The sequence below is a fragment of the Drosophila biarmipes genome, chromosome 2L (assembly GCF_025231255.1).
Source record: "Drosophila biarmipes strain raj3 chromosome 2L, RU_DBia_V1.1, whole genome shotgun sequence".
Taxonomy (NCBI): Eukaryota; Metazoa; Arthropoda; class Insecta; order Diptera; family Drosophilidae; genus Drosophila; species Drosophila biarmipes.
In genome coordinates, this window is record NC_066612.1 from 22,801,883 (window position 1) to 22,825,330 (window position 23,448).

Consider the following 23,448-nt stretch of genomic DNA (forward strand, 5'->3'; position numbering starts at 1 on the left):
TCTAGTCAAATAACTATTTTTGTAGTTATCCCACTAAAAAATAAACTTCAATTATTTGTAGTAAATATATAACTTTAAAACTGATAAGATTATTATTTAAACTCATATGTACGTGTGTATATGTATATATATACAGCATGAAATTGAAAATGAATTGCAAGTTGCACTTTAAAAATTGCACAGTGACTTTCAGCTAGTGTAGAAGTAACTTCAAACTAAAATTTTATTTTCCTTGTCAGGTTGTCCCAAAAGGTTGTTTTAGGGACCCGAAATTAGGAAACTATTACTACCACCTAGGAAAACAGCTATGTCTAAACTTTTAACTTATGAACTAATGACAGCTAAAGACTTGTGCGTTATGTCGTTGAAAACGTAATTTTAACCACTTTGAACTTTTTCGTAAGTGATTTTCTAGCTTTCATATATATTTACATTTTTTGCATTACTGTAAACCGGCTCTAACAGTTTTAGTTTAAGACTTAGAGAGTGAAGCCGTTGAGATCCCTAAACTTTTGTCTTATAGCTCATCGTTGCAAAAATGCATGTTAAAAAATAATGAATCAACAAAAATTTACACATTAATCCTGAATGTGACTTTTAGAAAACAAAACCAAATGTCCGCAATATCATTTCCATCAAATTACCAAAAAAAACTTTTGATATCTAAACTTTTTTTTGACAAATTGCCTTTATTTATCAGTAAACTATTTCGGCTTTATTTTTTTTTAATAATGTGTTCTACTAATTTGATATCAAGTTAATAATAAAACTCACTAAAATTTTACGAAATTTGTTAAAAAATATTTTTAAATGTAAAAATATTTAAACACAAAGTCCCAATTAAAAATATACATATACCCAAAAAGTGCTTATAATCTTGATCAGCATCACCAGACGAGTCGATTTGTCAGTCGTTACTACCGAAGCGAACTATCCGTTCTATGCAAATTATTCTCTCAATTTAAAACTATCGCTATTAAATAATAATAATTCTATAACACTTTTTCATTAATCTACGGAAAAGATCAAAAGTGGAAAAAAAAATTAATACACAAATCGTTATATTTCGTTTTCGGCCAAACAGATTCGCTATTAATATAATATTTAACATTATCTTAATATTTCTGTGATTACTTTTAATTGGTCCTTCCTTTTTATTTTTTAAAACTTGAAGTCCTTTTTTGTTTAAACGTTTTTTAGATTTCTCAGAAATGACTTTCAAAATTTCTGCTTAACTAAAAACTGTATATCTGTTCAAATATTTATCAAGGAAAATTTTAATTTTACCAGTTCAAAACAAATAACTCTGCCTGAGCATTGAATTTTTTCATTTTAATACCTGTATTAAATATATGAAACTGCAGTTTAAAAAAAAACTTTTGATATCAAACAAAATCACACGCCGAGAAATACATTTCAGAAAGCGATAGTATATCATTTTTCCGTCAGAATTGGTAAAAATAGGGTAAGATACCACCGTCAAAGCATCAATGGTGTGCAGGGCTAATATCAGATTAGCTGTCTCCTAACTTTCTATCTTCCAAAAAGGCTCGGATAAAAACGCGTAATACTCATTTTTCGACCTATCCGAGGCGATCTCGGGAAAGAGACTAAAGGTTTAACAGCCTTTCATTGTCCGGGCCCTAAGATTTCCATATCGGAGCTGTTTTTATAGGACACCGTGAACTCCAGCTGCGGCAGATAGCCGGAAAGCAAGTTCATGGCCATCGCGGAAGCCGGAGTCCTTGTTGAACCCCGCGAGCGAAGAGATCTTCACGGGCAACTTCCATTTTACAGGAGTGGAGTGGGTTCTGGGGGCATTGTTGGCGCTGAGCAAATGCACTGGCGGAGGTTTTGCAATTTATGGTTTCCTTAGCCTTGTCTTCTTGTCTCGATCCACTGGGATCCGTTCCGTTGTTCGTCTCAGCCGCCCAAGTGACCCACGTGGTGGGGGTGGTTGGTGTGTAGGGCGAAAATGACTGAATAACACGGTAATACAGCGTTTCGATCTGCACGCCAATAGATAATTCAATTTGATACCATCCCAAGTATAAATAACTAAAGGCCCAAATAAAGTATTTAAGAGCACAACGGAGTGGTCGGGTCCGTCTGGCTTTTTTTATTTGCAAAAACATTTCGTTAAGTTAGAAAATATTTTTACTTTACAAGTATAACAAATAAATTAAATAAATAGTTACGTTTGATGATGATCTTGACTATGTCAGACACTGTGATGATTTTCGAGTTCGAGTTGTGGAAACAGTACGGCGAAGTGGCGGCGGATGCAAAATATTTTTTACAAAATAACATGGGCTAACAAACAACCTTAATGAATAGCATGAAGAATGAGCAACGCAATTTCAAGTGATCTACGTGTGTATGCTTGTGATGAATGAACGCTGAAACTAACTAGAAATTTTGGGCACTTTTGTTTTTTCTTTGGGGAGAAGTTTTGAAGGAAGCTGAGGAGCATTTCTAAGCAGGCACTCTAATGTTTCGAATATCATTTGGTTTTGATTGAGTTCGACCGTTGCACAACTGCCGGCGCAACGGCTTGCGATTTGGCCGGGATTTTTAGCGTCTCATCTCCCACCTTTCCCGCTGAGCTGCCGATCCTGTAGACACCGTTCTTGAAGACTATCACCAACACGGTGATGTTGTCGACTGAGCCGCGCTTGTAGGACTCCATGACCAGCGACTTGGCTCCATAGTCCGGCTCCTTCAGATGCTCCTGAACAAAAGTGCAGGCCTCCTCGTTACTAAACGTGTCCCAGAGACCATCGGAGGCCAGTATCAGAAAGTGGGGCCTTAAAGGGGGTGAAACATTAATTTATTGTTGAAACTGACTTGCGTAAAGAAGTGGGAATAAAGAGCTCAAAAGCAAATAAAATAGACATTTAAATGCCTGTAATATGTGTATAAAAATAATTGATTAATGCCAAGCTGAACTAAGGAAAATTAAGAGATTTGATTGCCGCCCCATACTATTTCCTTTCTAGATCTCAAAATTAATCATGTTTGTGCACCTATAACCAAGACTGAGACCTGCTACCAGACCTACAAACAGAAAAAGTATAAACAGGTTGCACCCATCGAGCAACTGACAGACTTCTTGGATCTAAACGCAAGGACTGCCACAGTGCCTAATTTTTGTAATGTAAATTTACTATTGAGTCACACTCCCCAATAAACTTTTCGATTTGCAAATAGAAAAGAAATGCAAATAAATATTTAAAAACTCGCAGAAAGTCTACCCTTAAACTGCTCAAATTACCTATGCATTATATTTAAAATGGCTTTACTCACTTGTGATCGTTCAGTTCGAAGGTCAAAATGTCCGGCGTAGCAATCACCAGATTCTGTAAGCGTGCGGTTAAACATGAATTAAAGATTAGCATGTCTAGTAACTGAGCGGTTTCATTCCCTTTTTACCTTATCCTTTAGCGGATAGTCCCCGAGAGCACGTGATGTGGCTAACACGCCGGCCACGCGCCAAACTCCCCGGAAGGCGATGAAGCCGCCTGCATCGTGGATCCTCTTTCGTTCGCGCACCTGCTGCGGCTTGTGATCGAAGGAAAGGGGGATCGCGATTCCGCGGGAATCATACATAACGCCGCGGGAATCCCCCACATTTGCCACAATCAGCTTGGAGCCTTGGACAATGGCTATCAGAGCGGTGGTGCCCGCAATATTGGTCTAAAAGGCAATTACCAAAATTAACATATAAAAAAGTATTTAGAATTCAATAAATGATTCAATTTTTTTAAAAAAGGTCATTTCTAGCATTCAAATTAAAAGTTTTAACGTTAAGGGATACAGTTTTCTAAGTATCTGTTCAAGCTCCATTTGCGAAAATGCAAATGTCGTGTTAAATCTTAGAAAATTTAAGGTTTATACCTTTTATAAGTTGCAGAAAAGCGGATTCACCTCGAAAGTATTTCTCGAAAATAAAATCCAAAACAGGACTGTTTGAGGCAAAATACTCACTGCTCGCTTGGCTTGCTCCACAAGTTTGTAGTCGGCCGACATGATCTCGTCTGTGATCAGTTTCCCGAAGTTAATGCGTCCGTTTTCGATGTAGCACCTGGCTTCGTAGTTCGGAGGTGGCGCACTGCCTGCGCCATTCTGCGCATTGTTGTTGTTGTTCAGAAAGGAGTCCTTCGCGGCTCCTACATTTCCACTGGCTCTCATAGCCGAGTTCAGCTGGGCCGTATAAATATCGGCGATCGAAGCCTCGGTTGTCCTTTGTTTGATAGCACTGCAGTCAGCTGTGGTGCTGTGGGCCTTCCTTAAGCTATCCTTTCGTGACAGCGCCGCCGTCGGTTCTGCGTTCTCTTTGTTGGATTCCTTGCGACTCTGCTTGCGAGCCAAATAAGGACTCTTATCGTAATCGCCGCCATGTCCCTCGGCCTTCAGCAACTTGGACATCTCGATGATCTTGTTGTAGATGTTCTTCACGAGCACATCCTTGGCGAAATCGGCGGCAAACTCGCCCCCATGGCCGTCGAACACAGCAAAGAAGGAGATTCCGGTGTTGTTGTTAATGTTCTCCTCGATGATGAATCTGAGGAAGATTTAAAACATAATCAGAAAACAAATAATATTCATGCTTGCTCTTTTTAATTTTGTTTTGTAGTTTTTAGATTTATTCACAAATTATTATTTATTTGTAGGAAACTGGAAAATAGAGCTGCAAATCTATATCTAGCTGTTCCAGAAAATGTTAAATGAATAGGCAGGTTTTGTGAATCACGTATTTAAAACCAATGCAATTTTGGTCGTAAAAAAGTTGTAATGTGGAACATATATTCCACTGTCGCTATAAAGGGATGCACAATCATTTAAGGATTGTTATACCTATATTTTTAGTTCTATCTGCCAGGATCTTTGTTGTCAATTGCCAATTTAAATCAAACAACAATAAAAATGTTTATAATGGAGGAGGTCTATAAATGTAGACTCACACTTGTTCAACAGTGAAGTTACATATCTTGCAGGAATGAAACTAATTTTTGCGGCTGGAACTTTATACCGACCTGTCCTCCATTCGGGGCCTGCGTCCCAGGACTGCGAAAGCGGAGCTCTGCTGCCTCATCTCCTCCCAACTCTGGTGGTCCCCAGCACTGGCCGACATCTCCATCATCTTGACGGCCTTCTGGCGGCCGAGGGTGGCCTGGATGCGCCCAAGGATGCTGCGACTCCACACATCTACCGCTTGCAAGTAAAGCAACAGGACGAACAGGATCAAGCCGCAGAAGATGACCTCCGGGCGCAGGACATACAGTCGGCACAGCTTCCATATGTAGGCCAGGGGCGAGTTGATGGACGAGAAGCCCACCGCAAATTTGGACAGGATTTTCATGTGCGAAACGTATGTCTGATAGAACACCTTATCTTCCAGTTCGTCGTCCATGGGAAATGCCGGTGTGTCGTTGAACTCTGTTGGCGCCTGATTTTTGCTCTGCCAGGGATTTTCAAGTTAAACGCATGCGAGACGGTCAGCCGTGGGGACGGGTGGGTGTCAGAGGGTACTATATATGCAAGAAACAAAGAGCGATGTTTAGTAAACACACAACAAAGGTAAAATTGTACAAACTTGGCTGAATCGGAAGTAACACAATTTCGCATTTATCGTTCTTTCAACTCTATGGATTCAAAGGCTTTCCTGCAGTAACATCTTGAACCTCAAATGATAATTGCATAGCGCATGTTGGGTACAACTTCCAAAAGATAAACTGTTGTTTTACTGTTTTTTGAGGAATTCTTTCGAGAATTAGCGTTAATATGTATATATACATATTGTTGTGATTTTTTTAATGCTACGACTTTACTGTACCCCAAAGTTTGTTTAACAAAAATGTAATTATTGCGCTTAACAATCTTAGAGTACAGTAGTTGTTGATTTTGGGAATCGCTTCTAATTGATTTTTGAACAACTGTTCCATCCCGTGCCACCACTGACTGTGGTGTATGGCAGCACCAGGAGCAGGCCGGGATGTTGTACAGCCCCTTTTTAAACCCTAAATTCTGTGAAGGTATCCTGAAGTCAGACCTAGGCTCACTTGGGACTGTGAATGGGTATTCCTGGGAGAAGAAACTGCGAAATTTGTAGTTAATATTTTGTGAATGCATTTTCCGACTCGGCCCAGTTCGATGGGAAAGATTGCAGTTGCTCGCGGAGCGAAAACGCCAGTCCATTTGGGAAACGTACTCTGGGGAAAGGCCCTTGACGCCGCACGTCAACTGTCGTTTTATTTTTATTTGTTTTCCTTTAATTTTCCGAGTTGTCCGCCGCCGCCGTGGGTCCGTTTCTGTTTGCGGTTCGCCGTGCGCCCCTTCCTTTTCGCCGTGTCCCTGTTTCTGCGCTCACACTCGTTCTCCCCTCGCTCGGCCGTCGCCTTTCTTTGGCATTATATTTTCGGACTTTCGAATATTCTTATTTTAAAAATAAATCAGTTTCTTGCATAAAATCAGAACATCCGCACGGGTGCGTGTGTGTGCGTGTGCTCTATACACGTATGCGCGTCGCACATCTGGCGCGCGCGTGTGTGAGTGCCCGACGGATGTCGCAATAAATAAGTAAAGATGTGTATGCTCCACGCACTGCAGCTGGATACGGATCCAAACAATGCCAATTGCCAGCGACACGACCGCCCTCAATTAAAATAGAGCCCGAAACTTGCACTTGTTGAGATTTCAGCTGAAATTGGTGACATACGCTTCGGCTGCGGAGTATCGATAGGCCCTATCGGTAGCGGCGACAGCGCCTATCGATAGTGGGTAGGGGCACTCCTTGTGCGAAAAGCTTAAGTGTTTGGCGAACAAGCAGGAAAAGCGGGAAAAGCAGGAAAACTTATGATTTCGATATTGCAGCGTTGTGCGCATTACCTTGACCTTTGGCTTCGAAGCTGTACCAACCGCCTGTCTGCCACTGAAAATGTTAAATACCTGTTGAGCTCCTCGCCGATCTCCGGTAACGACGATCCATTTGCGCCAATTTCCGGGTTTCAACAAATTAGTCCGCTTGGCCACCAAAAAATGAACGACAAAACGGATAAATGCCCGAAAATAAAAACCAAAACAAGCAGCACGCGACGCGCAGAAAGAAGAACTAAAACAAACCGAAAAACTGAATAAATTGGCAATGTTTGGGCCAGCTAAGTACCAATACCTATAAATCCTGCACAGTAAGTTGTGCGTAGCACCAACTGCCATAAACTTACAAATTAAAAAAAATGTATACGTAAATAATGCTTCAGTATCTCTGAATCATTGTTTATTTTAATTAAATTGTTTCCAGTTTACCTACAAAAAAATCCGTACTTCAGGGCATGTTATCACTTGGTATTACTATATTCATTTTTTTCCAATACATATGATAGACTCATTCTCTCGTGTATCCATATATATATATATATATAAGAAGGTCCTTGACTATGTGTAGCATAGCAAGATAAAATGTGCGTTTTTAGCGAAGTCGGACTGTGCTACCCAAGTACTCTCACCTGGCCCTCTCCATCAAACCGTTCGTCTCGCGTCACCCCTCTCTTTATCGAGCACAAGCAAATGCAACACATTTCCACGTTTAAGTAGTTTTATTTAATTACACTTTCTGCGTTACAAATGGTGTGGGGTAGTATAAGAAAACTTAGCTTAGTGTGTACACATTAAAAGTGAAGGCATCGGCTTCATTCGCTCAATTTTTAAAATTAACATTGCAGTGTTGGTTTTCGCTTAGGGTACAAACGTAACGGTAACTTAACAGTGGTTACATAATAACTTCGCCTTCCTCGTTGTTGCTGAGGTTGATTGCTTGATTCTCGTAATTCGTTGGCTATTTGTTCATGAATATGGCAGATAAAAGGCCGCGCAGAGGAGGAACCTGGAATAAATGGGAAACGATAAAAACCCTGTTCACTTTTAATGGAAAAATGTTTGTTTTCAAGATTAAACGTCTTGGTACAGAGGATAGGAAACCATATGGAATAGAAACGTAAACTGCTACGGTTAGGTAGAAGAAGGACTATTTTTGTACATTTTTGGAAGGACTTTTAAGAAGACATCTGAGAGAGTCAAATTTGCAAAGGTATCTTTATGGCGTGATCAGTGTCCTGGTTTTTATACCCGCTACTGGTAGAGTAAAATGGTAAACTAGATTCGTCGGAAGTATGTAACTATGTAGGAGGAAGCGTTTCCGACCCCATAAAGTATATGTATTCTTGATCAGGATCACTAGCCGAGTCGATCTAGCCTTGTCCGTCTGTTCGTATGAACGCTGAGATCTCGGAAACTAAAGGAGCTATACTTGGCATGCAGAGTCCTCGGCTTCCTGTACAGCGCAAGATTGCTTCAGCAGGGTGCCACGCCCACACTGACGCCCACAATTCGCGAAAACAGTTTTTATGCTAGAAAAAACGTTAACTGAAATATATTTGTCTCATCAGTACCTGTAACTCGCCCACAAACCGCCCAAAAATTGTGGCAGTTACACTTTTCATGTCAGAAAAAAACTTTTAACTGAAATGTATCTGTCTGATCAATACCTACAGATTGACCGAAATAAAAGTTTACTAAAAAAGTTGGATCAAAAAACTTTTAGTCCAAATCTTTTAAAGATGGTATTTAGACAAATCAGATCAGGAAAGCGTAAGGAAACCTTTCTAATGACATACAGAATATAGCCAATAGTTTTAGTAGTTCGCAGTTAGTTATACGGGTATAAAAGCTATTTATTAGTGGTAAAACTAATGTTTCTTAAAATGAGCTGTTAACATCGTATAGATCGGGACTCTAAAATAACGATTTGGGACTAACTGGCAAAGAAAGTAACATTTTCATTTTGAAAAGCCCTCACAAACTTAGCTTTGCGTATTACTTTTGAACGGAGCATCTGATTTTGAGTTGAGGTGTCCTTCGACACGTATTTTGAGTAAGGATACAGCTGGGTTTATCGCCACCAGGCCAAACAGATCAAAATGTCAAACTTTCCTTTAGTTTTACTTTTTACATTTTCACCGCTCTTACTCCCACACCAATTGATTTTCTTAAGTCTTGGTATGCAATCCTTTTAGTTTTTTAAATGCCTTTCGAGACCATATCCCATGTAACATGTCGATTGCAATAGATTTTCATTTCTTCCTGTATTTATTGTCGCCTTAGTCTCCCGGTGCGCTTGTTCGCTATGTGGACTGCCGTTTACAGCGATAACTCAGTTATCTATAAAAGAAACATTGGTTCTACGTCTTTTTAAAACAAGAGAGGAAGTTAACTTCGGCAAGCAGAATTTGGTATACCCTTGCAGTTATAAGAAATAATCAACTTTTGTAACACCATGTGAATGTTTAAGGATTGTTGCTGATATCGTTCAGAGATATTAAAAAAATTATTTCATTCTTTTTTTCAGAACGTTTTTTTGACATCTATATGTTCGAGTAGTCCGATTTTTATTAAATTAAATTCGAAATCTTAATTTGTTTAATTTTATTTTCCCTTCAATTTTCCGATTGCTCGTATGGCAGCTATATGATATAGTCGTCCGATTTTGACCAATTTTAATTCAAAATTCAGAACTAATTAAAAGTGTTATTTCCAAGAGTAGAAGGTTATACGTCAAAAAACACCAAAGCTATAATTTGTTTCATATTATTTTCCCACCAATTTTTAGATCGTTCCTATGGCAGCTATATGATATAGTAATCCTATTTTCATAAAATTTAATTCGAAATTCAAAGCCAATTAAAACATGTTATTTACAAGTGTAGAAGGTTTTATGTTATAAAACACCAAAGATATAATTTTTTTTTTAATTTTTTTCCTCCATTGTTCCTATGGGAGCTATAAGATATAGTGGTCCGATCCGGCTGGCTCCGACTTTTGGGAAAGTTTCCGCCTGATAGCTTTAAAACTGAGAAACTAGTTTTCGTAGAAACGGACGGACAGACGGACATGGCTAGATCGACTCGTGTAGTGACGCTTATCAATTATGTGATCGGAAACGTCTCCTTCACTGCGTTGCAAACTTTTGACTGAAATCATTATACCCTCTGCAAGGGTATAAAAACCCAAGCTTGGCGCGAAAACAGCTAAAATATCTACATTTCTCACGCCCGTGCCATGAACTACTAAGGTGACGAAGAACGCAGTTTCACAGTCGACCTCTACGCCGGCAGAACCGAATCTCTGACCGACTCTCCCACTCAACCTCATTTAGTCAATAGCATTAATTGAAAGGCGCTGAAAAGGTGATGAAGTAGTGTGCAGTGATGAACTGTGGGATATGACGAGTGATGGCAATGATCTTTTTGCAGTGATTCACTGCCTTAAAGCGATGAGCGGTACTGCAGGGTTAACTGCTGGACAACACCTACCTTTCCAGTCTACGTGAAGCACTGCCTGTAGTACGTCGCACGCTCCTTGATGTGTATGAGGTGCTCGTTGAGCTCCTTGTTCAGGGGTCCAATGTCGGCCTGCAGCTGGAGCAGCTGTTGGTTCTTGTTCTGGTAGACGGCCTGCAGATCATTCAGATCCTTTAGCTTGGCATTCGTGTCGACGGTTAGTTTGGAGGCCCGCTGAAGGAGCTGCTTGGCCCTTTCCCTGGCGCTTTCCGAGCGACTAGCTCGGTCGGTGAGGGTCTGGTTGGTGGCACTGGTCGCAGATTGAAGATTGTTTGCCTCTCCCCGAGCCCTCATGGCATCTAGTTTTACGCGACCCGCCTCCTTGGTAATCTCCTTGGCATCTCGATCGTTCTTCACGATATTGTTCTGAAGTTTCTGCAGTTTCTTGACCAGCTTTTCAACCTGCTCGGCTGTGTTATTGGCTGGAGCTTCTGCGGAGAATGTTTCTTCATCGATCTTCTCGAGGTCTTGGCCGGCCAGTTCAATATTGCTGTTGGCCTGCTTAATGGCATCCCTGGCTTTTCCCTGGGACTCGTCTGCCGCCGCCAGACTCTCCACAACAGAATTGGCGGAGTCGAGGATCTTGTCCGCCTTCTCCTTTGTGGCATTGGCAATACTCTGCAGACTGTTGACCCGGTCCAAATCGGGCTTCGTCTTGTAGATAATGGCTTCCACGTTCCTTAGTGATGAAACAGCCTCGTTGATCTGCTTGCCCAGGGACTCAATCTCCTCGGGCTCCAGTTTCAGGTCCAAGTCCAAGGTTTTCTGCGCCAGTTCTTTGCTCTCAGATGGGGAAGCGGTCTTGTTCTCCTGGAAATTGTTGAGGGCCGTAAATAATTTTTCAGCCAGCTTGATGTTGGCATTGGTTTGATTCAGATAACGCTCGGATTGTTCAAATCCCCTCTTTGCCTTCTCATAGGCCTCGGAGGCATTTAATTTGGCCTGGGTAAGAGCTCGTATGGTCTGATCCGCCTGATCCTTCTTGCTGGTAATGGCGGCTTCGGCGTCCTTGGCCACTTTCAGAGCTTCTTCCGAGTGAGTTTTAGCGCCACGCTCGCAGGAAAGGAATCCTCCACAGTGGCCACAACCGGCTCCGCCACACAAGCTGTCGCAGGGATCGGCGTGCTTACCGCAAACCTGGTTGTTCAGATCGGGAATTTGGGATGTTAGAGATGTCAACTCTGCTCGGTAGTCAGCGATGAACTTGTCGTTGTTGGCCAATGTTTTTGCCTCGGCCTGGATCTTATTGGACAGAGTCTCAACCCTCTTGCAGTTCCTATCTGTGTTCGAAGCCAGTTCGTTGGCCTCGTCCTTGAGAGCTGTTAAATTTTGAACCGTTTCATAGGCGTGCCTTGTAAGGTTCAAGGCTCCCCCGATGTTCAGCTCCTGGAGTTGTATGCCGTTTTCCTTGAGTTCCTTGGACAGCTGTTGCACCAACCTGGAGTGGTTTTGCAGACCCTCAAGTTCTACTCCAGACAAACTCAGAGAGTTGTATATGTCATCTAACTTTCTTTCGGTTTCACTTAATCGGCTATGGGACCCCTGAAGTTGCTGTTTGAGGGCATCGGTTTCCGCGTCCAGATTCTCTATGTCCACCAGACTGACTGAGGTATTCTGCAGCAGATTCCTGATGTGCTGCAATTTCTTATCCAGTTCGCTGAACTCGGACGTATAGGCTCCTGTCGCTCCCACCTGCTTGATTTCCTTGGCCCGCTGGATAGTGGCTGCGGTCGAGTCCTCTAGGGCACTCAAGATCAAATCCCAATTGTTGAAGCATTCCCCACAAGGCGAGCAATGCGGGAACTGACCAATAAAGCCCCTGGCGCACTCGTTGCACTTGTAGCCACCAATTCCCTCGTGGCAGACACAAGTACCTGTCTCCCGATCGCACTGATAATCAGCAGCTCCGTATTGATCGCACTCGCATGGCTGGCATTTCTCGTTGGGATTGCCCCAGTAGTGGGCCTCGCACTGATTACAGGCCCTGCCTCCGAATCCTTGCTTGCACTCGCACTGCCCGGTGTAGGAATTGCACTGCTCATCGAGAGCTCCAATGGGATCGCAGTTGCAGCTCTCACATCCCTCGCCAGAGGCAATCTTCCAGTGGTTCGGGGCACACTTATCGCAGCGCACGCCCTGGACGTTCGGCAAGCAAGGGCACTGACCCGTGAAGCGATCGCAGTGGGCTATGGTGTTGTTCGTTCCGAGGAAGTCGCAGTCGCACTGCTGGCAATTCTGCTGCAGTGCGTCCCCGAAGAATCCATCCTTGCAGAGCTCGCAGTGATCCCCAGTCGTCTGATATAAGCACTTCAGACAAGCTCCCGTCTGGCGATCGCAGTTGCCAGTGTCGTAGAGATCGACGTTGTTGCTGCACTCGCACTTCGAGCAGCTTCCACCGTTGTCGGGCACCCCGAAGAAGTTATCCGCGCAGATCTCGCAGCGGGAGCCAGCATACCCTTCCTGGCAGTGGCAAAGCATGTTGTTGTTTCGCGTGTCCAGAGAGCAGCCATCCGCGTGGGACATTCCACTGGCCACCGTTTCCGGGCAGCGGCACGGCCGGCATCCAATCTCACTGCCGAACAGGGGGTTTCCGTAGTATCCGTCCAAGCAGGTGTCGCAACTGTAGCCGGTGGTCGAATCCTGGCGGTGAATAGAAAAGTGATGGCTCGAATTATTTGTTAAGTAAGCTTACAATCACAGTGATTGGACAGAACTGTTATGTTAGCTGTATATATAAACTGAATATGTTTAAATCCCACTTTCTCGTAAAAAATCATAAAAAATATCGGACTTTTGTAAAATCATTACACAGTTTTTGGGTATTTGAATATAAATCAAACGTTAATGGTGTTAGGTTACAAATAAGTCAATATTTAGTATTTACTTTACTCTCTAGCCATATTGGCATTTTAAATGTTGAAAAGCGGGTCCTGTAAAGGCTTTAAATGACTGCTAATGTGTTGCATTTGACCTCCTCACCTGACAATCCAGACAGGTTCCATGGATTGGATCGCACTGCGCCGCGTGACCATTGCACTGGCAGACTCTGCACTCGGGGAAGTTCCAGTAGCCCGGCTGGCACTGGTTGCACTCCCTGCCGTAGGTGTTCGGCACACACTGGCACTGACCGGTTATCAGATCGCAGTACTTATCCTTCGATCCGATGCTGTTACAGTCGCAGGCCTTGCACCCTTCCGGTCCGAATCCGTAGGTGCCCGGAGCGCACTGGTCGCACTGCCTGCCCACCACGTTCGGCTTACATTGACAGTATCCTCCGTAGGCGTCGCACTCCTTACTGAGCGATCCCGTGGGATTGCAGTTACACATTCTGGCTCCGTCGTGGATCTCTTCACTTGCCACAATGTCCAGGCTCAGACATTTGGGATCGGGAACATAGTTCAAATCGTACAAAGAGGAATTACAGCGGTATCTCTCATAATCCTTCCTACGAAGATCGGCCAACGGGGATCCTTGGAACACGTTGGTGACATCGATGCGTGGGATGAGTGTTAAGGAATCCACCAGGATTGTGGCCGTGGGGCTGTCTCCATCGTGTCGCTTGCGCTCGAAATAGATTCGGAATTTATACACCTTTCCTGCCTCCAAGCACACGTCATTCAACGCCACCACGTGTCGACTGCGGTCGGGCAGGGAAAATGGTATTCTGGTCTCTGATGAAGTGGCCGCAGCTACTTGTCCGCATCCGCCGTCTGGGTCCACTTGATCCGGTCTTACCAGAGTGATAAAGGCATCCTCCCAATCTCCTCGAGATGTGCTCTGATAGCGAATAATCACATCGTGGGGCATGGATCGGGGAATGTCTCCGACGGTGAAAACCAGCTCTGTGTTCTCGGGAACCCTGGTGAAACCGATTCCTGTGAAAGTGCCATCCGGATTTTCGGCCACCAGGCTGCAGTTCCCACTGTTGCCGTAAGAGATGCATTCGTCTACCACTTCCGCTTCGTGGACCTGCGTCAGCGTTGGAATAAAGTAATTCTGTTTCGGATGGGAGCAAGTTCTTCCTGTCATGTGAGGCCGGCAGCGACACTGGCCGCTTATCACATCGCAGTAGTTATCATAGGACCCTCCGGCGTCGCAGCTGCAGAGAGCACAGCCTTCCGGTGATTCCGAAAGACCATAGGTCTCCGGCATACATTGATTGCAGTCCTTGCCAGTAACATACTTCTTACACTTGCACTCTCCCGTGTGCATTACGCATCCGGAGTCGTTCAAAGTACCCAGCGGGTTGCAAGTACAGGGCTCGCAGCCCCCGGGATTTTCCGACTGCAGATTCCAGTAACCATCCTTGCACTCGTTACAACGACGGCCCGTGACGAAGGCCTTGCAATGGCAGGCGCCGGCTACGGCGCCATTCTCCGGATCGTTGACAGAGTCGCAGATACCGTCGTCCAACGAACCTTGGGGATCGCAGTCACAGGGCTGGCAAACACTTGGGGAGCTAAGGTCCTGCTCGGGATCGCGGAAGAAGAACGGCATGCACTCCTCGCAGTGCTGTCCCTGGGTGTTGTGCAAGCAGTTGTCGCACACTCCGCCGGAAACTAGTCCGGAAGCAGTGAACACAGCCTCATCGAAGTGACAACTCACGGCGTGGTCGTTGCACTCGCACTTCTTACAGGCATTCGTTTGCTTTCCAAAGGCGGGTTTCCAAGGCAGATCGTTGAAGAAGTCCTCGCATACTTCACAGTTCATTCCTTTGGTGTTGTGAGTACACTCGCATCGGCCATGAACCATGCCGTCTTCATTATCCTCCTGGGAAAACGCCGGGTCCATTGGCAGACACTGGGAGGCGTGGCCGTAGCAAGAGCAGGACCCTCGCACCACCATGTTGGAGATGCCGTAGTAGTACTTCTCTTCGTTCTCCAATCTGCTGTCCAAGAGATTATCTCCCAGCTTGTGCAGCTTAGTCATCTGAATTCTGAGGTTGGTCATCTTCAGCTGATTCTGGACGTGCTCCGCATAGGGATCCGTGACATTGATGTTGGGTGGCAGTACCCTAAAAATCACTTCACCATTTCTGGACGGCTCCACACTAGAGTACCTCGATGTGCACATCACATCGGTGATGTTTTCCAAGACGGTGGGTACTCCTGGAAAGGACTCCTTGCAGTCGTAGGCGAAATATCTATAGACGTGCCACGTGTCCCCGAAATCAAAGGATCTCTCGATGTACATGGCCGCAGGTCGGAAAGTGGTAAATGTTATGATCAAATGGGTGAAGTGAAACTCCGCCTCCAGATCTAGTTGGATGGTGACATTTTCCTTGCCATTCTCCGACTGCCACCAGGTGGGCTTGTTGGTTCCGGGCTTAGTTTTATATATTATCTGACCCACGCGATGGTTCATAGCGGGGTCCTGCTTGGTCTTCTCCCGCGTGTCGCACAGGAAGCACTTGTTGTCCTGCAGATGGGACAGGATGCAGAATCTCTCCGGCGAGTGCAGGCCACAGGTGGAACTGGCGGTGAGGCGGTTTTCCCTTCCGATCAGCAGATTACCCGTCGCCGGGTAGCACGAGGACCTCTCGCAAGGATGTGTCTTGACAAAATTCTTTTGCATATATTTTGGCCTATCCCGTCGGCCATGCTGGGGCGTTCTTTGGGAATCCACTAGGCCACACTGGCTGCTGAGCAGGCCGAGCGCGACGACCACGATAAGCCGCAGTTCCAGCATCTCGATCTGGCTCTGTAGTTGGGGTCGCGTTCCACTGGGGCACTTCCGGCCGGGACTTTAATCAGTTTTTCTTTCGTTCGTTTTTGTGGAGATCTCTACAGCTGGCAATGGTTGAGGAGCCTACACAAAATATTCGAATATTAAAATGGTGACTCATTTAAATAGATTTTATTAATATTCTAAGAACTGGTGAAACCTTTGCTTTCTTCATAGGTACTTCTTTTGTTGGATAAAGTAATGTTTGTTACTTAAGAGTTACAAAATGTAGATATTTCCAAATTCGCCAAAACTTGCGGTGGAACCATGAATGTAGTGGAACTATGAATTTCACCAACCCTTTTCGAGTATTATTTTAAGCATAACTTTGCGTTACTTGCCCCAGAATCTCTTCCTTTTCTGTCTTCAAAGGATGTGCTCGTTCATTCTGGTGCTTGAGAACAAAGCCGGTAGCTGTGAAAATCAAATTATTTTAGTCTCGATCTGAATCTCTGAACGCACTCCTCTTCCTTGCCCTCACTTTGAACTGCTTATCAGCCGAGTGCTCTAGTTTCCACACGGTACACAGATTGTTTCCGTCTCCTACCACTAGAAGGCGTCCGCGCCCAACGACTCTTACGCACGAACTGAGACGCACACTGAATCTGGGAACTGAATGGATCGTACTATCGGGCGGCTCTCACTGAATAGTGCGATAATGGTGGGCCGCTGTTGCCTGGTGCGTCGGACGTTTATTCAGCAGCAGCGCGTAGGAGGGTCTCGCCCAAGGACTGGGAATCGTGAGTTACTTATTCAACAGCCTAAAAGTAAACTCATCTCTGGGTTATGCAACCGAAGGGAAGGCGCGTCACCTGCAACAGAGGTCTGGACCCAAGCAAGGTGGCACATTGGAAGGCGAGATTTCCCGTCAGGAGAGCGGACCCGTGGCTCTCGTCACAAGATCCCGGAGGGGAGCGGGACCCGGCCACTCGCATCTGACACCGAAAAAGGGGCGCTGCGATAAGCCCCAATGATCTACTAACTATCTCGCCCCAAAGCAAAGCTGCTGGGTCCGAAAACACTTTCATTGTTTCATAATGCCCAACTGCCTGATAAAGGGTCACCCACAGCCTCAGCTCCGTGGAACTCTGTATTGGGGACTCGACTCCTCGCCAGCCTAATTGCTTTGGCTGTGTATATTTCTGTTTGCTATTTGTGCGCTGGTTAATTTCGCTTCGCCCGGCAGTAAACAAAAAGGCAAGAACAGACGCAAATTCACCAGGCACACAAGGCACACACACCATCTGGATTGGGCTCGTGTGTCGGGTAAATAGTGGAGCAGTGGAGCGATCCACGGCTCTCGACTTCGCTGGGTGTGTATCTGGTGAATATGATGTGCGTATGTATGTATGTACATATACTTTGTGTCGCTGGCCAGTTCATAAAAATCTGCTCATACGACTGCGGGCTGTTGTTTAGTTTCGCCTGGAGACGATGTTTGTATTTCCAATTCCATCAAGGCGCGCAGCCTTCTTGACCACACAAACACGACAGCGTACAGTAGCCCCTCGAGAAAGAAGCCAGAAGTTTTAAATGAGTGCCAACAAAAAAAAAGATTGTAACTTCGCCCTGATTGACTTCCCTGGGATCGAGAACCACCTAAATGTCCTAGGGGGGAGCGCATTGCTTTTCCATTTCAGCAACTCAGACTCCTGCGACTGTCCACTGTGAGTTCGCTCTGCGGACCGCGCACCGTGCCGCCGCCAACCCCGGCCCGAATTTCGGTTCTCGGTCTGGAGCACACATGTTGTGGAAGTCTCGCGTCCAAACATGAGATCAGCCGCGATAGTCCGGCTATAATTAGCGCCTCACCCGGATCCTTCCGCCCACGGCCCACGGCCCACGGCCCGCAATCCACATCTCTCCAAGGCGACGGGCCGGCCCACACTTTGATTAGCCAGTCGCCGTCCCGCTGCGGTGCAGCAAATCAGCTTGGCAATGCACTTTTTATGTCCACATGCAGTCACTCACTGCTGGGGCTGCCGCTGCCGCCGCCGCCGCCGCCGCCGCCGACTCATGGCATCATGTTTCTATATGTTCGGTCTGGAATGCTTTATCTTCAAAAACGCGGTGGCCGGTAATTGTACATTTGTACTTCGCCTGGCCTTCCGTGACACGAAGTCACTTTCGGAGAGATAGGCAATCAGATACACGGTGGTAAGGCGGTCTGAAGTCTAGCTTCCACCCCTCTTGGGGCACAACCAGGCAGTGCATACACACGGCGGGGGAAGTGGAACACAGTGTGCTTTGAAGGGATTGTTTCCCCCAAATCCTAGGTATGTAGTTTCCCCCGGCATGCTTGGGGCCGTGCTGCTCGAGCCTTGGGAGCTATCTCGAGTTCAAACTCACACAGCGCGATGCAGCACAAAAGCAATGGCAGCGGATGCGAATGAGGAGAAGCAGAAGCGCGCAAGTGGAGAAACAACAGAAACAGGCCACACGATAAACCCAGGGAGGAGGCGGAGGTGGCGAGGAGGGAGCGAGACGGGAGACTGCAGCTGTTGAAACTGCGTAGAAACTCCGCGTGGATAGCGGGTCCAACTGGGAATCGGTTCCTTAAGATTGAGGAACCACCGGATACTTTCTTTCAGCCGGGGAAAGCCTATCCTACCTACCTGTTCCTTGGCGAGGGAGGCAGTTTTTCCGGACGAATTTCTGCTACACAGCCCAACAGCAAGCGCACGTCTCTTGGGTTTTTATTTTTGGTGATGCTGCAAGCACATCGCGACTTCTTTTTATAAACTCCGCAGAGCACACTCACACACACGGCGAAGATGTTTTCCGAGACAATCGAATGAAAATTCCCAGAGTTGGGGCGCGATCTGGATGCGACCCGGCACCTCCAAGAACGTCCGAGCGCGAGGGATCCACAGAGTTGAAAGTTCCGAAACCGCTGCTGAAACGCGTTATAAACGCGGCGCTGGCCTCGCGCGCTAGAGATCGGTACCTATTTTTCGGAAATGCAATGCATACAGAGAAATTCGAACTCGAAAGAGAGAGCGGCTGTTGGCTGAGCCACCAGGCTGCCTGCCTCTCTCGGTTGTGCCGCTCTCCTTACAACAGAAATGTTAAAATACAGCGGTAGAAACGGTAGAAACTGTGTAGCCTAACGTTGCCGTTAGAAGATCTCGCGCGGCTAGCATTGGTCGGTGGTGGGCTGGGGGCTGGGGGCTGGGGGGTAGATTTCGTGAGAACGAGGCTGCTGGCGGAGCACTCAGAGTAGGACTTCAGCTTCACTGTTGGAAAATAGCGACTTGCGATAATTAATCGAAAAATAAACACATTAGCTATCGAAGCCCTGGGCTGCACTCGGGACCACTCGTGGGCGGGCTGGTTAAAGTAACCTGCTCCTCACAATCCTTTTTCGTTTTTCCCGTGGCCAAGTAGTCGATCGATCGAATCCTTCTATTTGCCTGGAAATAAATTAATAAATGCTTATTTCCATACCATATAATACGCAAAACAAGATTTTCGGTGTCCTCCCAAAAATTGAATACACATAACTTGTGAAGTACTGAAGCTAAGGTATTTCCAAATACTATGTACGTCTTTTAAACACGATTTGTCTAAATGACACCGTTTCAAAATTATGATACAACTTTTTTTTATTTACATTTTTTAAGCCTTTTTACTGATTTTTTTAAAGACGCCTGTATCGATTTAAAATAAAATTTTACGTTGTATAGCCAGCCTGAGTATTGACATTTTCTTGTGCGTATTCAAACTCTTTTTAAAGCTCCTGAAAATTTACTTACGTTACTTACTTACGTTACTTCTACCACTTTCCGAAAAACTAGCTAGTTTGCAAGAAAACAGTTATAAATATCTACATTTTGTACACCCGTAACTTGTGAACTACTAAAGCTACAGGCTTGTTGTATATGTTGTTAGAAAGGTATTTGAAGTATTTTAACTTTGTTCGATTTCTTAACATGGCTCGTCAAAATACTATCGTTTTAAAATTATGACCAAATGTTTGTTTGTTCCGATATTTTTTAAACAGTTTTCCCATTTCTCAAAAGCGGCTTTAACGATTTTGGGCTAAGCCTTAAAGTGCATACCCATTGACATTTCCCCACGTTTTACATGCAACACATTGTTGTGGCTACGTGTACTTGTTCAGAACCTATAGCACAGCCTGAGCGTTAAACTTTTCTTAAGTATAAGAAACGTAAGAAATTACTATTTATTTTATGAAAGTAGATGAATTATATGGTTGATTTTTAACACAAAAACTTCTGTTATTAAACAAAAACACCTCTGAACAAGGTAAAAATCTAGTGACGATCGCACCAACAGCAAACAAAAGTTCTGATATCAACATTTGTGACGAAAATCTATTACAATCTTCTAAATAAATACATTTTCTAAATTTTTTTACATTCGGCACGTTTCTATTTAAAATGGTTGTAATATGGTTATAAAGCTTGCCCAACATTATAAAATTAAGAAGATGTATTTTTTTCCCGATTATTCTATATAAGATATAGTTGTCCGACTTGCTGGTTCCCACTTATTACTATCTGCACAAGAAAAAAGACTTTTGGCAAAGTTTCAGTCCGATAGCTTTAAAACTAAGAGACTTGTTTGCGTTTACGGACGAACAGACGGATATGGCTAGATCGACTCGTCTAGTGACGCTGATCAAGAGACTGCAAACAGCAAATATAATTTTTCAAAAATCATTTAGCTTAAATTTTTTATGATTTGTATGAAGTCGGCAAAAAGTTTTATTAGTCGCAAAATCGTATTTATTGTAGTGTGACCGACGACTACAAATTTCACCCGTTATGTATATAACATGGTCTTACTGTCAAGCCGCGGAAAATCGGAGCAATTCAAACAAGACGAATCTACTGGTAATAAGTAGTTTAATGCTTCATTTTTTCCGATTTGACCTAGGATGGCAACGGAGTTGTACCGCTGCGGAAAGGAACCCAGCATCCTGGAAATGGCTGGTAATGGCTCCTCCAAGTTTATTCTTCCTCCCTAAAGAAAGATGCTCACTGGTTGATCTACAATAGCGGAGGCGGCAAAAATACTTCCAGTTGGAATATTGAGCTAAAAAATTCTGTAATGCTATATAGACCGAATAGCATAAATGAAATATTACATATATAAATATTAGAAAATACCTTTTTAAATTACCTTTTGGGGTAATGATATCTTACAATATATTTTATTTAAAAAATTAATTTGAAAATTCACAATTGAGTAATGTTTTTTCATTTTACATCGATGTTTGCCACTTAAAAAATCGGGAAGCGATGTTTTCTGCATCTCTATTGCACCTCAAAATATGTAAGAGCACAAAAGAGCGTATATGTCAGAAAGCTGCAAATAGTTGCAGCTCCAATTTAAAACATGGACTAAGAAAACATTTTATAGTATTAACAAATTAGTTTCATCAAAGAGTGAAACGGGCTTCACAACTTTTTCTTTATCTGAAATTTATGTATATACAAACACTAATTTTGAAACAACAGCATAAAACATAATAACATAAAAATTACTCAGTTTTAAAGTAGATTTAATTTCTTTGTCGCACTAGAGATTTTTAAGCTGCGTTTGCTGTAACCTGCACATGATTTTTTGTCTCCCTTCTCTCACTACTTGTAGTGCGTACGAACTAGAGATCCTAAAAATGAAATTACCGTTCGTTTTATTGCTCTATTAGGAAATATTTTTAAGACAAGAAATCACCAATTTCAGACTTTTGTTTTTTTTTTTATTTTTGGCCTATGATATCAACCACTGTGCGATGGTTCTTTTGTCCAGAATTTTCTTTCTTTAAATGTTGGTTTCCATGCAGTTATTACACGAAAACAGTCAAAGATCGCGGCTATCGGCGCTCATCGAAATTCACTCGCTAAATTTGGTAGCTTTTCTGGTATTTCCTTAGCTCATCTAAGTACCGCGCTGACAGACCCTAATACTCAACCTAACGAAAACTGGCAAAATAGAATATATACTGTTTCAGACCATTATTTCTTGAGGGTGCAGTGTTGATAAATGTCGTAATATCTACTTATAAATTTACGGTCACACTGGCTTTTGTTTAAACAATTGTAAACAAAAATTGTAAGCAATAAATTGTAAGCAACGAATAAGATGGATATTACACTTCTATATTGAACACTGTTATTACAGTTATCATGGACGAAGACAATAAGAAGCTACCTAGATCTTGCCCGACGTCTTAAGAAAAGACAAATTTCAATAGATGTTAAAAATATATTGTTTCGTATATATTTATAAAGTATAGTATATTTACTAGGCTTAACCCGCAAAGCCCAAGGAGTCTCCCAACAGATCGGTACCAAGCAATTGTTCTGTGGACTATGATTTCGATCCCAAATCGTTATATGGTGAAAATTAAACTCTGGTAACTCCATAAAATATCGGAGTTGCCAGATCAATAGAAATACATAAAAACGTCTGCCTTTTAACAGGTAATTTTTTCATCAAATGGCAAGGAAACCAATTCATGTCGATTAACAAAATATATTACTGGCTTGGATACACTTTTTCTTTTATATAAGAATGTTTATTACAAGCATGTATACTCATGTAATCGTCAGTGCCGCATACATTTTATAATTTTATATAACGCGTTTAAGTAAAATCCGTATCATAAATGTATTTACAGTAATCAATTGGAGCTTTCACTAAGAAAATGATCAGGTATAACAGATTATGATTTATTTTACTCGTTGAAGATTTTTAATTTTATTTTTTGGACTTTCCTCGTTGTTAGAGGAGATGGAAAAGGTCGCCCTATCCACAGGAAGCATTTTTAGAACAGCGCAAATCAGCAGAAGACAGTAAGTGCTGCAAAATGTTCCACTAGAGAATCCCAAAGGGAAGGATCGTGCCGTTTGGGACTATAAAACTAGGTTAAGTAATACTAAATATTTGATCTTTTTAGGAGGACCACCAGACCACATTGCTTGCCCTGCGAAGGAAGCCCAGAATCCTGGGTGCCAAAGGCGTGCTTTTCCTTCCCTTTTTAAGTTTTAATTCCACGCGGCTTTTGCACGAGCCCAAAAATTAAATTTCTTATTCTTTGAGCCGCGGCTAAAGGCGTTCTGGTATTTTCTGGTATTTTCTGGTATTTTGTTAGCTTATCTTGAAAAAAAGCTTGAAAAACTGACGCGACGAACACAGTTAGCTGCGTATTTGCCTCTCGCTCGCGATTTTCGCCGCTCTGAGCTCTAGGCTTTAAAGGCAGAACGGGAAAATTATAATACGTGCGTACGTAATTTTAGTATTTTGGGATTTAGACAAGATTGCAACTCTGAAGATAAGTGAACAAGAAGAAGAGTAGGTT

The 23,448-nt window shown here is 43.6% G+C and overlaps 2 protein-coding genes and 1 long non-coding RNA gene across 8 annotated transcripts; 1 reads left to right on the plus strand and 2 right to left on the minus strand.

The window, feature by feature from the left end:
- Nucleotides 1–2,071: 2,071 nt before the first annotated feature.
- On the minus strand, nt 2,072–7,015 carry LOC108036742 (protein phosphatase 1L). 3 transcript variants are annotated; one of them, XM_044093983.2, is made up of 6 exons: nt 6,949–7,015; nt 5,037–5,531; nt 3,988–4,564; nt 3,433–3,696; nt 3,307–3,359; nt 2,072–2,807 (listed from the first exon to the last, which is right to left on the minus strand). In XM_044093983.2, exons 2-6 carry the CDS (start codon nt 5,411–5,413, stop codon nt 2,504–2,506), a joined length of 1,575 nt encoding a protein of 524 aa, XP_043949918.1. In that variant the 5' UTR covers nt 5,414–5,531; nt 6,949–7,015; the 3' UTR covers nt 2,072–2,503. The 3 variants fall into 3 exon arrangements, with proteins under 3 accessions (XP_043949918.1, XP_016968540.1, XP_016968539.1); XM_017113051.3 differs by having other exon boundaries at nt 5,037–5,214; nt 6,949–7,013; XM_017113050.3 differs by lacking the exon at nt 6,949–7,015 and adding an exon at nt 6,212–6,720.
- Nucleotides 7,013–23,416, plus strand: LOC122818799 (uncharacterized). Of its 2 annotated transcripts, XR_006368291.2 has the most exons (5): nt 7,013–7,187; nt 22,396–22,570; nt 22,768–22,802; nt 22,876–22,942; nt 23,047–23,416. It is a non-coding gene; the product is annotated as an uncharacterized LOC122818799 (long non-coding RNA). The 2 variants fall into 2 exon arrangements; XR_007763487.1 differs by lacking the exon at nt 22,396–22,570.
- Nucleotides 7,577–19,002, minus strand: LOC108036740 (laminin subunit beta-1). 3 transcript variants are annotated; one of them, XM_050885284.1, is made up of 5 exons: nt 18,734–19,002; nt 16,460–16,532; nt 13,374–16,202; nt 10,368–13,034; nt 7,577–7,882 (listed from the first exon to the last, which is right to left on the minus strand). In XM_050885284.1, the coding sequence occupies exons 3-4, from the start codon at nt 16,080–16,082 to the stop codon at nt 10,377–10,379; spliced, it is 5,367 nt and encodes a 1,788-aa protein (XP_050741241.1). In that variant the 5' UTR covers nt 16,083–16,202; nt 16,460–16,532; nt 18,734–19,002; the 3' UTR covers nt 7,577–7,882; nt 10,368–10,376. The 3 variants fall into 3 exon arrangements, with proteins under 3 accessions (XP_050741241.1, XP_050741242.1, XP_016968538.1); XM_050885285.1 differs by lacking the exon at nt 18,734–19,002 and adding an exon at nt 16,600–16,841; XM_017113049.3 differs by lacking the exon at nt 16,460–16,532.
- Nucleotides 23,417–23,448: the final 32 nt, after the last annotated feature.